Raw genomic sequence first — 17622 nt, 5'->3', positions numbered from 1 at the left:
TAGAGATGGTCATCTGGTCAAGATAACCATATGGTCAAAATACATATCTTACTCTCCTACTCAATCACCACTCCATGCCTCTTCAAAGACACAATGAGAATGGAAAAACTATATTAGAAGAACGTATATTTGTTCATTACTGCCTCTTCTGTACAAAGAATTATGCCTGGTGTATGGTAAGTGCTCCTTAAGTATTTAGTAAATAAAATAATTTTGCCCTGCTTAAGAAGAATGAACATATACCTGGATTTGAGACATAATGGAAACACAGCAATGACCCCAGGCTTGACTGATAAATTGTTTCTGCAGTAAAAAAAAAAAAAAAAGACCTTAAGCGTAACAGAAGAATACAGACTTACAGGGACTGAGGCAGGGAAGGGACCCTTTTCTGCAAAGAGAGACTTGAGAAAACCTGCAACTAATATGTAGAGCTAGGGTGGAAGGAGAGAACAGATACAGATTCACTGCTGAAAATTATGGCTCGTCACAAGCTGGTTTGGACTGAATCTGCAATATCCACATCAAATGAGAGTACCATGTTGCTAATATAAGACCTGGTTCTGAACTCCAGAAACTTGGGGGTCAGGTGGAGGTAACCATAAGAGTGCCAGGCAGGGAGGGGTGAGCATAGGTAAGGAAAAAATATTCACCCTCACAAATGGGCATGAAAACAAAAATTTTAAAGGAAAACTAATGTTACAACAACCCAAAACTCAAACAATAGGAAAATTTACCCCAAGGGAAACCAAAATTATCAAGCAATGTTAAAAAAAAAATTTTAAGTATGTGCAGATCCTCAAATAGATAAAAGGAAGAATAACATTTGTAAAAATAAAAATAACTTATAAAACAAAAACAGGAGCTATGACTAAGAACAGGTGGTTATAAAAAAGAACCAATTAGAAATTCTGGAAATGAAAATGTCACATTGTGAAATAAAAGATGATATGATTATTTGTTTAAAATATCTTCCATTAAGAAAGCAGACTAGGGAATTAGCCTTCTGGTCTGGGGAAGGCAGCATGTATAGATGATAGAAAATATCAGATTAGATCCTGGGATGATAAAACAGACCAGCACAGGCAGGTGGTATAACATATTTAACACCTTCACACTTAGAATCTGAGTGGTTCTCAGATTAAGAAAGTAACTTGTTAGTAGCTTACTCCTGGAACTATCTTTGGACTCTATTGACCTTTTAGGGAAAATTGCATTTATACATCTGCAGAGTTGCCAGAGTACCTGATTATACACGTAGAATGGCTAACTTTCCTCTAAGAATTTCCTTCTTGGTCAAGAGAAATACCTGGGAACTCTGTTCAAAAGTCCTAAAATAATTTGTTGATTCTGATTGGATGGTAAATTGCATCTCTTCTTCTTTATTTGAGCATGGATCGTCTATTGAACTACCAACATTTAAAAGAATAAAAGACAAGAAACGTCACAGTATTAATAAAGGGAAATAGCAACTAAAATAAAATCTTTACTTCCTTTACACCTATTTTAATTCTGCAGTTGTGGGGTATTTGAATGGAGTGATATATTCAACAATGAACCCTGTATGCTGAGTCCCTTTCCTTGTGCTGGTTGCAGGGAAAATGAAGGGGGCTCTTTACATTTTCAAGATAGAGCTTTAATAATCAGCTTCTTTGGATAGCAGAGAAACTCAGTAAATGAGAATATAATTTTTTTACGTTCCAAAATAATGTATCTTATTCACTTAGTGGTTAAAGACACAGGTTTTGTAGTCAAGCTACCCGAGTTCAAAGTCTGGCTTTTCTACCTTACTAAATGTGTGACTTTACACTAGCTACTTAATCTCTCTGTGCCTCAGTTTTATCATCTTTTAAGTGGGGAAGTAATAGTACTTGCATCAGGGGATTATTTTGAGAAATAAATGAATTAATATATGTAGCATTGCTTAGAACAGTACCTGGCACATAGTAAATGTTCAATCAATGTTAGGTACTATAATAATATAATAATTATTATAATCTTAGATATGATGAGTGCACAGCCGTTTGGCTTTCAAAATTCTATTATCTAGGGTAAATGCCATGTAAATATTAGCTATTTTTGATAGTAATATTTAATACATTGCTGCTTATTATATATTTATATATAAGTAGCTAAAATCATAGCAAAAAAAGCCTCCTTTTTCTTTCTCTTCAGTACATCTGAGTTGGGAATATAGGATAAAGAGGTGGGGAATTGAGGAAGAAATAGGATAAAGTACCTTTGGTGCCTGAGGGTAGAAGAGAGTCCAAGCAGATATGATATAGCTATGTAGTATTTATCTGCAAGAGGAAGTCATGAGCAACAGAGCTGAGGCTGTTGGCCTTTTCCCACTCCAAGAACAACCAGATTCCTACCGAAGCTCCAGAATGTGTCCAAAGGGCACACCCTTGGATGGAATATGTGAGTGACAAAGCAGCCACACCACAAATGAGTGAAGTTCCCTTAAGTCCACAGACGTGGAACTAAGAAGGGAGCCCTAACTCACTTAAACCTTTAAAGCTATAGAAGCTTCTGTCAATTGTCAGAGCCACTACTCCATTCTTCAAAAAAAATCTGTTGCATCAATCTTTTGGCCTTAATCCCTATCCTGCCTCGAAATTTTCTCACCACTACTTCAGACTTAGGAACTGTGATTCTCTTAAAGACTGCTTTCCAACCTGGTTTCATGTTTGCAGAGCCATCTGTAACCCAGCCCAAAATTTCTCGTGACCACATCAAGCAATGTTGAGACTGTCAGCCCTCCTCTGGCTCCACTGGTGGGCAGGGACAGTAGTTTGATTTAGCTGTAGTTTGATTTAGCTCATTTAGCTGTAATTCATAGTCCCCTGTTGTCTTTTCACAATTGATGAACAAGCTCAGGCGTTCTTTTATATTTCCAAGGTCTATAGTTTCTTACACATACATCAGAGAAGCTAAAGTGATTCAGTCACCCTTTGAGCATAGATGAATATGGCAGTGGGTATTCAAATTTCAGAGATAGATTACCCCAGTGAGAATTGTTTTCTTTCTCAGGTGCTACTGTTTTCAGCCATGTATCCTAACAGCACAAGCTGATGTATTAATCTCCAAATATTGTAGGTATTTTCTCAGAGCAGTCTGATAGTGATAACATTTCTCTCAACTAGAGCAGAAATTCTGAGTGCTTCTGCAGAATACGTAACTGGGCATAGTGAAACTTAAAGTGCAACAATGGCTTTATTTCAGACTTCTTGTGACTTACTTTTTGCCTTTAAGGTATGCTCAAAATACTTGAGGTGGGTAAACATGAGCTATAGCAGTGCTTCTGAGAGCATGTTCGCAAAACGCCACTATACAAGATACTCTGTGCATACACACAAGTTGCCCAATAACTTTAGTGTCACCCTGTTACATTAGCATATTAAAAATTCCTAGAAAAACTTCATTAAAGAAATCTGGTTGATTTTGTTTAATTTAGATTTCCCAAACACATTCAACCATGGAACCTACTATATCCATCAGAACAAGTTTTCTGCAAAACAAGTCGTCTATAGTGTATATCTATATTCCAGTGTAAAACAAAAATTAGCCACTGTTAATGCTTTGTCTTGGATTTTAGCTATTTAAGCCATATTGATACAATGGGTTCTGTTACGGCCGGGTAAAGGAAGCTGTTCTTCAATTACTCTGTGGTTTTTGCTCTTTAAAACCCTGGGAGTAGGAGTAGATCAAGCAGTAAAGGTATGGAGGGCATAAATCAGACAGTGAAATATAAATAGTTGGAACATCAATTCTTGGCCAGTTCTACTTGATAGATTAAAAGCTACAAGTTTTTGTACTTACTGCTGATCCAAGTCAAGGATTTATGGTAACAGAAAGAGTATGAAGTCATACGTTGTAATTTTCCAAGTCGATAATTATAACCACTACACTGCAGTACTTCAGTACCCATTTGTTGATTATTAGGCTTAATTCAGATTTGTTTTCAATTTGTATCACAACAGGAATGTTAGTTATTAGTGCTTATGAGTTAATAAAATACCGAACACAGTTGGCTTGAAAAGTTTCATCGGGTCCATTTGCTGCATAATAGAAAAGGGAAATGTGGTAGTAGTACTGCCAACTCATGTTTCTATGGAGCCCTGTGTTTTGTTTATTGTCTCCACCAAGGTACTTGAACTCTCATTGATGTAAGTAAATGTTTTGTAACTGGAAGGTTAAAACTAGACATACGAGTATCAGTTTGTAGGTTGGTATAAGCAGAGTGCAGCGAATTAGCATGACAAACACTCATCACCCAATCAAGTGATGTTGAGACTGTCAGCCCTCCTCTGGCTCCACTGGTGGACAGGGACAGTAGTTTGATCAGGATTACAACTCATAAAAAGCGATTCCTTTTATATTGTATTTTTTGTCAGAAATCTATTCTTATATATTAATATATCTTCTTCTCTGTTTTAGGTTTGTTGAAAAAACTAACTACTCTGAAAGTAGATGACAATCAACTTACAATCCTACCCAATACAATCGGAAAGTAAGTGACAAAGTTTCATACCAGTCAGTCTCTCTAAAGCCAGAAACAAAAGAATATATTGAGTTTTCTACTTTCACACATTTTCTGCTAGAGATATCAATCATTTTGTTCATATGTAAACTCATTTGAGACCACATTTTATTTAGTTATATATTTGTATATAATTTATCTTAATTTAGTTTTATATTTAGACACTGCATTGACACCCATCTATATATTGATAATATCATAAGAAATACTTAACCATCACTCTTTCATAAGCAAAGTGATTACCCAGACCTTCAATTATACCATTGCCTGTAATTTTCCAGATACTATTAATTTGATGTTTTTGACTAAGTAGCAGCTCTAAATACACTTATGTCTTACAAAATCAAATCAACTTTTATAAGATCTGCATTATGTATATGTTACCATTACACTGTTAGTAAAATTTGATATTTGTGGAAACTTAATGTATTTTTAGACTTTAAGGAGATAAGCATCTGTTTTAGCTTGCATTTTAAAAAGCTGCAAGGTGAAAGGTCATCATTGCCTTTTAAGGACAAAATATATTCCGTGTGTTTGATAGGGATTTATTTCTAATTTTATGTTGCCATTAATGTTTGATTTACAGTTCTTTAAGAAACATGTATGTTATTATCAGTGTTGCACTGAAGTTCTTTTGTTTACAACTTGTGTAAAGTGAGAAATCAATAAGCTGTCTTTATTCTAACATTTTGTAAGGCCATTTTACAGGAATCTTGCCCCACATTTCATGTGAAGAATTATATAAATCCATAATTTAACAGATTTGGGTGTACTTGGGGTGGTGGGGAGAAAGCCTAGCTTTTTTAAAAAAAACAGATTTATTAGCTATAATTGATGTACAATAAACTGCATATATTTAAAGTCTACAATTTGATGTTTTGACATTCATATAAAGCCATGAAGGGAAGTGTTAAAGAAATGGACTATATGACTATATTTTATTACAATAAAAAAGGCAGAATAAAAAAACAGTAGGAAGTATATGCGAAATCTCTACCTTCTGCTCAGTTTTGCTGTGAACCTAAAACGGCTATAAAAATAAAGTCTATTTTAAAAAGAGGAAGAATGACTGACAAACTGTGGTTACTCAGACTTGAGTATTTGGCAGACATTTTGTCAAAAATGAACAAACTGAGCTTGTCACTTCAAGGAAAACAACTGACAGAATTTGTTGCCAACAGTGAAATTTGAGCTATCAAGTAAAAATTAGAATTTTGGAAAATTTGTATCTGCCACTGTGAATTTGACATCTTCCCAATATTTAAAGCCTTTTCTGATAAGACTGGTGTGATATCACTGGTGTAATAATGAATGTGATTTGTTGATATTGTACTATGAAATGTGTCAACATTTGGAAAATCTGTTCAACTCAGTGAAGCAACACTTTCCAAATGACCAGTGCATGAGCTACAAAATCACACATGAGAAATAGACCCATTCAAAGTGCAAAAAGATTAGTTGATTTTAATGTATTGGTATGAAAAGTAAGAAAAGTTCATTGATGTATTTCAGATTCTACATTGCAATTACTGTATCCCCTAAAAAGACTGCCATTTGTTGAGTTTGGGTGTAATATCAAAGAATAATCACAATTATCCAAAAAGACCATGAAAATACTTTTCCCTTTTCCAACTACCTATCTGTGAATTTGGACTTTTTTATATATAACTTAATCAAAACAATATACCACAATAAATTGAATACAAAGCAGATATGAGAATCCAGTTGCCTTCTATTAAGCTAAACATTGAAGAGATTCACAAAAATAAAAATGTCACTCTTCTCACTAAAGTTTTTTGTTTTGGAAAGTATACTTACTTTTATAAAAATGTGTTACCTACATTAACATGTCATGGGTTTATTATTGTTATTTAAGAATGAATAATAAATAACTATTTTTAAATGCCTCTTTTAATTTATAATATTATAGATACCAATAGGTATAAGCCATATTTTAAAAAGTACTTTAAGATTACCAATGATTTTTAAGACTGTAAAGAGGTCCTAAAATGAAAAAGTTTGAAGATTCCAGTTCTATAATACATCATGTCTTGGATGGTAAAATTGTGACAGCCATTGTCTAACATGTTCTCACTTCAAGGTAACACTTGTGGCAAAAAATAAACTAAATTTCTAAAATTTTATAGTATACCTTAATAAACAATCTGTATGAAGTAAAAATAATAATAATGATATAATGGCTTTGCTTTCTTTAGGGAATTCAGAACTGATAGATCAGAGATTTAGCTCAAAGCTAGAGGTAAAATTTGATTAGAATCCTATTTAATGGCACACCAGATCACATGCAGAAAATGTTCTGTAAGTAGTGAAATAGTCTTTATTTTATTATGAGACATTCTACCTAGAACTCTGCACCAAAATGTTCAGATCAGCTGCAGTGACCAAAAATATTCTCATTCTGCACATCGAATGTTTCAATAGGTTAGACTTATCTTTGGTAATTTTTAATAGTCCAACTAGTAAAAGTTGCTGAAAGAATTCATTTTTCAACATCTTTCACAGTTGAAATGGATTCCATGACTTTTGTGCCACATGACTTGTAAAATTGGTTATTTTTTTTGTTGAATCTTAAGTTGTGCCTAAGAGTTCCAGCCACCCTAATAATTGAATGTGTAATGAAAATAGTAACAAACAACTTTTTGTGTGTGCTCATATTGTGCCAGACACCATGTTTGGTGCTTTACATGTATTCTTATTTAAAGGCCCCATCAACACTATTCAATGTGTATTATTATCTCCCCATCAACAGATGCAGAAACAGAGGCTGAGAGAAGTTATCAGATTTCAAAGCTAAGCTGCTAATTGACCTATGTTGCTTCTGTTTTTTTAATTTAATTTAATTAATTTATTTATTTATTATGCAGCAGGTTCTTATTAGTTATCTATTTTATACATATTAGTGTACACATGTCAATCTCAATCTCCCAATTCATCCCACCACCACCACGCCCCATCCCCGCTTTCCCCCCTTGGTGTCCATACATTTGTTCTCTACATCTGCGTCTCTATTTCTGCCTTGCAAACTGGTTCATGTGTACCATTTTTCTAGATTCCAGATATATGCATTAATATATGGTAGTTGATTTTCTCTTTCTGACTTACTTCACTGTGTATGACAGTCTCTAGGTCCATCCACGTCTCTACAAATGACCCAATTTCATTCCTTTTTATGGCTGAGTAATGTTCCATTGTATATATGTACCATATCTTCTTTATCCATTCATCTGTCAATGGGCATTTAGGTTACTTCCATGACCTGGCTATTGTAAATAGTGCTGCAATGAACACTGGGGTGCATGTGTCTTTTTGAATTATGGTTTTCTCAGGGTATATGCCCAGTAGTGGGATTGCTGGGTCCTATGATGCTTCTTAATATGTGTTATAGTTGAGTAACACATTTTGTAATATTAGGTCATTTAAGAGCCCCATTGCTCTAAAGGCAAAAGATCTCCCATAGGAAGAGGAACCATACGCTAAACCTACTCTCTCTTAGCTTCATAGCTTTGGAGAAAGGCAATAAAATCTCAAAAATTTGAATGGATATTTTAAAAAGTCATTCCATCATAGAGTATGGTCAATGAGAAAGACTGCTGACTAGAATCAGAGAGTCTAAGTAACTATGCAAAGCTGGGTAAATGCCTTCTTTCCTATGGGCCTCAAACACCTGAGGAATAATGCAAGGAGCACTGGCTTTGGAGTCAAATAGCATGGGTGTGAACCCTGGCTACGCCACTTACTGTGTGAACTTGGACAAATTGCTTAAACTCTCAGTGGCTTAGTTTCTTCATTTGTAATTTCCACCTATGTCTAAAATTCTACTTCTTTGATCCAGATGTTTAGTTTATATGATATCAATACCCTGGATGGTAAATTCCAGTAGTGTACTTACTAGACTGCTATAATAACAAGAAAATAAGCATTCTAGGTATCTGAATGCTAAAAACTGCGCTTCCCTCTATTCCCTAAGCATGGAAGGATACACAAGAAACTGGAAATGTACATGGCTTTGGGGAGGAGAATTTGGGGGCTGGGCAATAGAGTAAATAGGGAGACTTGCTTTTATTGTATACCTTTTGTACTTTTTGAATTTTGTATCATGTAATGTTATTCTCGTCAAAAAATTAAAAACAAAGTGTGTGTGCACATGCACACACACACACACCCTGCATTGGATAAAACCCAAATTTCTTCACACTAATATTCAAGTTTTTCCATATTCTAGTCTAGACTGGTGGTTCTCAACATGTGGTCCCCTGATCAGCAGCATCAGCTTCAACTGGGAACGTGTTGAAGTGCAAATTCTCAGAGACAATCCCAGGTTTACTGAATCAGAAACTCTGGGCATTGGACCAGCAACCTGTGTATTAACAAACTCTTCCAGGGATTCTGACGCATGCTAAAGTTTAAGAACCACTAACTGGATTCAGCTTACTTATACACCTATCAGATAACTGTCTTCTCAAACCCTATTCCATTGTGCCTGCATCAGAATTACCTGAGATGCTGGTTTATTTATTTATTTTTTTTGCGGTACGTGGGCCTCTCACTATTGTGGCCTCTCCTGTTGCGGAGCATAAGCTCCGGACGCGCAGGCTCAGCGACCATGGCTCATGGGTCCAGCCGCTCCGTGGCATGTGGGATCTTCCCGGACCGGGACACGAACCCGTGTTCCCTGCGTCGGCAGGCGGACTCTCAACCAGTGCGCCACCAGGGAAGCCCGAGATGCTGGTTTAAAACGAAGCTCCCTGAGAGAAGTTTACCACAGCAGTTGGTTGCTTTGGCTTTGGAGCCAGACCTTCTGGGTCCGAAACCTGGCTCTTCAATGTGCTATTGGGTAGAGCCTTAGATTCCTCCTCAGTAAAATGGAAATCATAGTAATAATGCCTACCTCATAAGAATGTTGTGAGGAGTAAATGTGTGTTTTTTTTTTTTTTTTTTTTTTTTTTTTTTGAGGGACGCGGGCCTCTCACTGCTGTGGCCTCTCCCGTTGCGGAGCACAGGCTCCGGACGCGCAGGCTCAGCGGCCATGGCTCACGGGCCCAGCCGCTCCGCGGCATGTGGGATCTTCCCAGACCAGGGCACGAACCTGTGTCCCCTGCATCGGCAGGCGGACTCTCAACCACTGCGCCACCAGGGAAGCCCAGGAGTAAATGTGTTAATACATGGAAAGTGCTCACACATTTAATAAATGTTTTATAAAAATGAAGTCCAATAAGGTAAAGAGTTATTGACTTAAATCAGATTGGGGGTATTTAGATTCAAAAATATGCTTACTTGTTTTTACAACTTAATTCTTTTCCCTCTGTCTACCCAGACCACTGCAGCTTCCTCCTTTAAATTAAAAGCTCAGTACACCTACTAACTAAACCAGCATTTCCTAAGTTATATTCCTCAAAATAATCATTACTTGAGATTTTAATAGGTATGACATAAAGATAAGTTTCGTGGACAGAGAAGTTTTGTGAACTCTTTATACAAGTTAGGGAACACTCTAGCGTGATATTTTTCCATTTCCTATATGTCTCTTACCTTTTTTTTTTAACATCTTTATTGGAGTATAATTGCTTTACAATGTTGTGTTAGTTTCTGCTGTATAACAAATTGAATCAGCTATACATATACATATACGCCCATATCCCCTCCCTCTTACATCTCCCTCCTACTCTCCCTATCCCACCCCTCTAGGTGGTCACAAAGCACTGAGCTGATCTCTCCGTGCTATGTGGCTGCTTCCCACTAGCTATCTATTTTATGTTTCATAGTGTATATATGTCCATGCCACTCTCTCACTTCGTCCCAGCTTACCCTTCCCCCTCCCTGTGTCCTCAAGTCCATTCTCTACGTCTGTGTCTTTATTCCTGTCCTGCCCCTAGGTTGTTCAGAACCATTTATTTTATTTTATTTTTTAGATTCCATATATATGTGTTAGCATACGGTATTTGTTTTTCTGACTTACTTCATTCTGTATGATAAGCTCTAGGTCCATCCACCTCACTACAAATAACTCAATTTCGTTTCTTTTTATGGCTGAGTAATATTCCATTGTATGTATGTGCCACATCTTCTTTATCCATTCATCTGTCAATGGACACTTAGGTTGCTTCCATGTCCTGGCTATTGTAAATAGTGCTGCAATGAACATTGTGGTACATGTGTCTTTTTGAATTACGGTTTTCTCTGGGTATACGCCCAGTAGTGGGATTGCTGGGTCATATGGTAGTTCTAATTTTAAGTTTTTAAAGGAACCTCCATACTGTTCTCCATAGTGGCTGTATCAATTTACATTCCCACCAACAGTGCAAGAGGGTTCCCTTTTCTCCACACCCTCTCCAGCATTTATTGTTTGTAGAGTTTTTGATGACGGCTATTCTGACTGGTGTGAAGTGATACCTCATTGTAGTTTTGATTTGCGTTTCTCTAATGATTAGTGATGTTGAGCATCCTTTCATGTGTTTGTTGGCAATCTGTATATCTTCTTTGGAGAAATGTCGATTTAGGTCTTCCACCCATTTTTGGATTGGGCTGTTTGGTTTTTTGATATTGAGTTGCATGAGCTGCTTGCATATTTTGGAGATTAATCCTTTGTCAGTTGCTTCACTTGCAAATATTTTCTCCCATTCTGAAGGTGATCTTTTCATCTTGTTTATGGTTTCCTTTGCTGTGCAAAACTTTTAAGTTTCATTAGGTCCCATTTGTTTATTTTTGGTTTTTTTTTCCATTTCTCTAGCAGGTGGGTCAAAAAGGATCTTGCTGTGATTTATGTCATAGAGTGTTCTGCCTATGTTTTCCTCTAAGAGTTTGATAGTGTCTGGCCTTACATTTAGGTCTTTAATCAATTTTGAGTTTATTTTCATGTGTGGTGTTAGGGAGTGTTCTAATTTCATTCTTTTACATGTAGCTGTCCAGTTTTCCCAGCACCACTTATTGAAGAGGCTGTCTTTTCTCCATTGTATATTCTTGCCTCCTTTATCAAAGACAAGGTGACCATATGTGAATGTGTTTATCTCTGGGCTTTCTATCCTGTTCCATTGATCTATCTTTCTGTTTTTGTGCCAGTACCATACTGTCTTGATTACTGTAGCTTTGTAGTATAGTCTGAAGTCCAGGAGCTTGATTCCTCCAGCTCTGTTTTTCTTTCTCAAGATTGCTTTGGCTATTTGGGGTCTTTTGTCTTTCCATACAAATTGAGAATTTTTTTTTTCTAGTACTGTGAAAAATGCCATTGATAGTTTGATAGGGATTTCATTGATTCTGTAGATTGCTTTGGATAGTATAGTCATTTTCACAATGTTGAATCTTCCAATCCAAGAACATGGTATATCTCTCCATGTGTGTGTGTGTGTGTTTTAATGTTACTCTTGCCATATTTGCAAGTACTTTATTTAAAAATGTGTGGTCCCAGGACCAGGAGCTTCTACATCACCCATTAGCTTGTTTCAAATGCGGAATCTGGGCCCAACCCCAAATCACTGAATCTGAATCTGCATTTTAGCGAGTTCTGCTGGTGGTTCATATGCACGCTAAAGTTTGGGAAGTACTGCTTTGAAGTACTTTATACTTCCTTTGCAGCTAGTTTTCACTTTTAATGTGTACTATTATAGACTATAGAGAAAACTTCTAAAAAAGGTAGCTTTTGGTCTAGCCTTTTTTTGTACAAAGGGTAATGTGGTTTCATATGTACAGCAGGATGATTCCATATTTGTATGTATTGAAAAATGATCACCACAATAAATCTAGTTAACATTTTTCACCATACATAGTTACCTTTTTCTTGTGATGAGAACTTTTAAGGTCTACTCTCTTAGCAACTTTCAAGCACAGTATTGTTAACTATACGATGCTGTACATTACATCCCCATGACTTATTTATTTTATAACGGGGAGTTGATCCCTTTTAGTCACCTTCACCCATTTTTTTCTACCCCCTATCCCCTACTCCTGGCAACCACCAAACTGTTCACTGTATATATGAGCTTGGTTGTGGGGTTTTTTTTTTTACTTTTTTGTATTTTTGTTTTTATATTCCACATATAAGTGAAATTGTGTGGTGTTTGTCTTTCTCTGTCAGATTTATTTCACTTATTTTGGTCTATCTTTTGAATGCCAGTGATAATTTGAGTAAATGTGGTACAACTGTATTCATATAGGATCCTGTATTAAAATACCTTAGGTGATTTATAACAAGATAACCATAAATAAAGTCAGCTGGAATGTTAGATTTTGAGTTTGAATCCTTTGAATTCAGAGATCATTGAAGAATGTGTGTTTTGCACATAATAGATTTTCTTTGTAACCCAAAACTGTAAAATACTTTCAGGCTATAAATTATTAATTCAGTATAGCCCATGATGCAGTAAAAATGTTGTCTTTTTATTGTAGGAAGTCCTCACTTTGCACAGTAGTGGGGACTATGAAAACAACCATGCACACTGAAACTATGCAAAATAGTCTTAAGAATCAATGGAGGAAATTATGATTGTTCTGACGAAAGATCTTTAAACCTTTTCAAACATTAAATACTGTTGCTGTTGGTTATAAATGTATAGAGAAATGGAAAAATAATAAATCAACATGGATTTAATACACAGTCATTGTAAACATTAGGAACATCAAGAATTAAAGTGTTTTTTTAAAAAAAATGCTTAAAATTAGTTTGAACAGTGCTTGCCTTCTTTTCATTGTGTAAGTTGTAATTCAGAGTGAACATCTTTTCTATGAGTCAGTGAATTGTCATCCTCCTTTTAAGCTTGGATCAGCTTCCAAACTTTTATCCTTTGTGCTTTCAATATCATGAAATATCTCTGAGAGTTCCTTTAATGTAAAGTTTATTGCCAGGGTCACTTCCTCTGAGACATCTTCATCCTTTTATTACAATCACTTTCCTCATTGATGTCAACAAGTTTTCCTTCACTAAGTTCTTCTGGCAACAGATCTACAGGCTCTCAAATAGTGGCAGGCAGCATTCCCACAGTCAGCTGTTTCTTCTATAAGTCCATGTATGTTCAGTTCAAATCCTGCCAAGTTATTTGCACAGTATGCTAAAAGTTTCTGCTACAATGCATGAGTATTACTTGCTGTTATTTCCTGCCATGATGTTTGAATATTTTCAATTGAATGCTTTATGTCATATTTCTTCCAAAACTCAGCTAAAGAAACTGTATGATCTCCAGTTGTAGCATCAATAGCCTCTTCAAAAGTCTGTGTAAGATAACAGGCCTTCAAAGTTGAAATAACTCCTTGGTCCACTGGTTGGATTAATGAAGTTGTTCTTGGTGATAAAAAGCAAATTTTCACATTTTCATCCAAATCTCCAAGAGAAATAAGATGACGAAGAGCATTATCCAACAGGAGTAGTGTTTTAAATGTTAAATTATGGTGTCTATAGTATCTCTCTATAGCCGATTGACAAGAAGGCAACATAACTACAAGACTTACTGTCCATGTGTGAACTGAATAGGGGATGTGCAGAGGCTGATCACTGACAGACTCAAAAAAGTAATATGACTAGTCACTGATCATGATGTACATCTGTTATTTACACAGTGATTTGTGGACTGAAGGGTTAGCAGCAAAGTTTGTACTTTATGCAGTTACTCACAGTTAATATACTGAGGTAATTGAAATTTGAGCCATGTTGTTGGGGGACTAATGTTATTTAAGGAAACCATGATAACTGAAATCTGTGCAAAGTAAGGAGTGCCTTACTATGATTCAAGACTAACTTCAAAAATGTTTTCATAAAAGAAAGAAAAATAAGAAACCTTAATTGTATTATTTAATTGTTTAATTCTTTGACTTCTACCTCTGAGCATACATCTGAAGTTTTACTTTTGTAACATCTTTGTTGGAGTATAATTGCTTTACAATCGTGTGTTAGTTTCTGCTTTATAACAAAGTGAATCAGTTATACATATACATATGTCCCCATATCTCTTCCCTCTTGCGTCTCCCTCCCTCCCACCCTCCCTATCCCACCCCTCTAGGTGGTCACAAACTGGAGAGCTGTGCTCATTTGAAGACAGCAGCCATTACTCTGTTTCCATTATTGTCATGCAAGAACAAAGGCCCAGTATTTGCAGATCTTCTTCTTTTTCAAAAGGCACCAAAAGTCTGGGTCATTATGTAGAGTTTACCACTTTTTAAAATACTATGTAAACCAACCAAAACACATCTGCAGGCTGAAATGAGCCCTGTCCATAGCCTCTGCTACTGATGCACAGGCTGAGAGGCAAGAAAATAGAGTGGAGCCATATTGTCTGCATTTAGGTACTAGTTTTCCTACTTCGTGTGGTCTTGGACAAGTTACTTAGCCTCTTTATGCCTCAATTTCCTTATGTGTAAAATGTGTTCAAAATAATAGATATCTGCTAGAGTTATTTTAAAGAAAAGAGTAGTTATTTTTATCTCTAAAATGCTTAGTAAAATACCTAGCATTTAATCAGTGTTTTTGTTGTTAATATTTTGCCCCCCTTATCTTCCCTTTCTTGGACCTGCCCTCTATACCCTTCTACCTGCCCATGCCAGTTATATGCACTCATTCCAAGGATATACATTATGAGCCTCTGACTATATGTGACACCTAAGTTGTATAAAAACAAACAAAACCTTTTGTCATTCTCAATGGCTCATTTAAATGACAGGTGAATTAAGAAAGGAGAAAAATGAACTACATTTATTTCAGCAAATTGAACCACTTATTAAATGGTATTGAACATTTGGTTGAACAGATAAATTAACTTATATAATATTACGTAGTCACTAGCTAAATAATTTGGTTGGTGAATTTGAATATATGGCTTTTCCAAAACTTTTGTGTCACATGACCTTTTAAAATGTCTAACTAATGTATTTAATTTTCAGTTTATCTTTATTAGAAGAATTTGACTGTAGCTGTAATGAACTGGAGTCACTACCTTCTACTATTGGCTACCTTCACAGTCTTCGAACGTTAGCAGTCGATGAGAATTTCCTTCCAGAATTACCCAGAGAAGTGAGGAATAAACTTGTTTCTATTAATTTCTTTTAATGAATCTGTTTGGGGATTAAATCTTAACAGGTTCAGTAGCAGTGTAGCTTACGAGTTGAGCTGTGAATGTATACAGGAATTATTTATTTGTTAATCATTCTTTTTTAAATGGCAAGTTATAAGTTTTTATATTTGACCCAGGAAATACATTTGATTTAAACACTGCTTGCCAAAAATAGTAATAAAATATTATAAATTAGTTCATGCTAAGGAATACAATTTTAACTAATCCAACTTATATATTTTGCTTTTAAAAACAATAAATAAATTTTGAGATAACTATACTTCCAGTTCTAAGTGAAAGTTTTTAATATAAATAAGTTGTTTAAAGTATCATGTTGCATAATTGTTTTAACTTCGGGATCCACCAAAATGGTCCATTAGCATTCATCTCTAAATGGGACTTCCATGTATTCATGTCAAGAAAAAACTGTGAAGTATATTTTCAATTTAACATTTTCTATTAAATGCTTTCATAATACAGGAACAATAATTCATATATCATTATTTAGAGACAAAAGTTATGAATAAAAATAAAAATACCATTGTAACATTAAATAAAACTAACTTTTCAAAGGAAATATCAACAATATTTCATTTTTGAGTATATATGATCTATTATAAACATAGCTTATTAGTACTTACTCAGATAGACAAAAACAATGTGATTTATGAAAACAATGAAGCTAACAAGTATTCTAATCATAAAATCAAAAAGAAAATTTTTCCTTCATAATATGTAAAAAAATATGAGATACACAGTCTTAATATCTAAAGGAATATATGTATTATAGACATATTTTAGAGAGTGAGATTATAAAAAATAAAACAATACACATATTGATAGTCTTTAAAGTGATAAAGAAATTTGTAAATTAATTAAATTACTTTATAAATTATAAATGTTAGTATAAAAATAGTTTACACTGTGATTCTTTACTTTTTTTTTCTTTTGTTACCCATAGATTGGAAGCTGTAAGAATGTAACAGTTATGTCTCTACGCTCCAATAAACTGGAATTTCTTCCTGAAGAGATTGGACAGATGCAGAAACTAAGAGTCTTAAATTTAAGTGACAACAGGTATTTCTGCAATATTTCACAATCACATATTAGTTATTTTCTAAAAGCAAATTATTGTTTCTTATCAATAATTTTGAAAAATTTTTCTGTATCTTATAAAGTATATGGAATGCAAATATTTATATAAGTATGCAAATATCCATTTAGAAAATGGCAGAAGCTAAATTGTTTTTAAACTGATATTTCAAACTTTTATTGTTTGATTATATAGAAACATATATTGTATATTAAAATTATGTAAAATTTATACACCCAAATTTATGTACCAAAACCCTCCCATATACAGAAAGCATAATATTATGAAAACATGGAAAAATAATTGTAGTGAAAGTCTACAAAATTTATTAATAAAAATATGTCCACAGTTATGTATGTATGCATACATATATGTTTTCATGTATATATTTATGTCTCCGGTAAATTAACTGAGCTATGTATATACTGTCCACACCACCAGAACACTGGTGAGAATATTGCCAAGAAGCTAGTACTCAAAAGTCATGAGGTTTGCACATTATAGTAAAGACAACCAAATGGCTATTTAATCATGCTCTGAAAAGGATGAACAAAGAAAGGTTAGGTCCTCTTCTTGTGACAAAGTTGTTATATTGGTGAATGGGTGAAAATGCTGTTCATCTTTATTTCTACCACAGTTGTCCTCAAATAGGAAAGGATAAAATCAATACTGACTAAAAATAACTTCTAAGAAGGTAAAGTGATTGTGGATTAGAATAGACTACTTGAACTCTTTGTTTTCATTAAGTTTCAGTCAGATAAATGATAATATGAGACTGCAACAAAACTAACAAAGATTAGCTTTTATGGAATCACAGAGAATGTTCAGATTCTAAGGTTTCACTAAGTGTGGGAGTTGTCATTTGTTTGTTGGTTTGTCTAAGAAAAAACTACTAATGTGAATTTCAAAAACCATTCACTTAGTAGCTTAAAATATTC

The 17622-nt window shown here is 34.8% G+C and overlaps 1 protein-coding gene across 3 annotated transcripts in view; it reads left to right on the top strand.

Moving 5' to 3' along the window:
• The window catches only part of LRRC7 (leucine rich repeat containing 7), a gene marked incomplete at both ends in the record, with an annotated part of 381292 nt that overhangs the window by 252094 nt on the left and 111576 nt on the right, over positions 1 to 17622 (top strand). For all 3 annotated transcript variants that reach the window (XM_082833990.1, XM_082833989.1, XM_082833988.1), the window contains 3 exons: positions 4438 to 4510; positions 15422 to 15551; positions 16553 to 16668. In XM_082833990.1, the coding sequence (XP_082690116.1) occupies positions 4438 to 4510; positions 15422 to 15551; positions 16553 to 16668 (319 nt within the window). The remainder of the gene's footprint in view (positions 1 to 4437; positions 4511 to 15421; positions 15552 to 16552; positions 16669 to 17622) is intronic.

The sequence above is a fragment of the Leucopleurus acutus genome, assembly GCF_964270905.1.
Source record: "Leucopleurus acutus genome assembly, chromosome: 2".
Taxonomy (NCBI): domain Eukaryota; kingdom Metazoa; phylum Chordata; class Mammalia; order Artiodactyla; family Delphinidae; genus Leucopleurus; species Leucopleurus acutus.
Note: the sequence above shows the minus strand (reverse complement) of the source record. Positions and strands in the feature narration are given on the sequence as shown.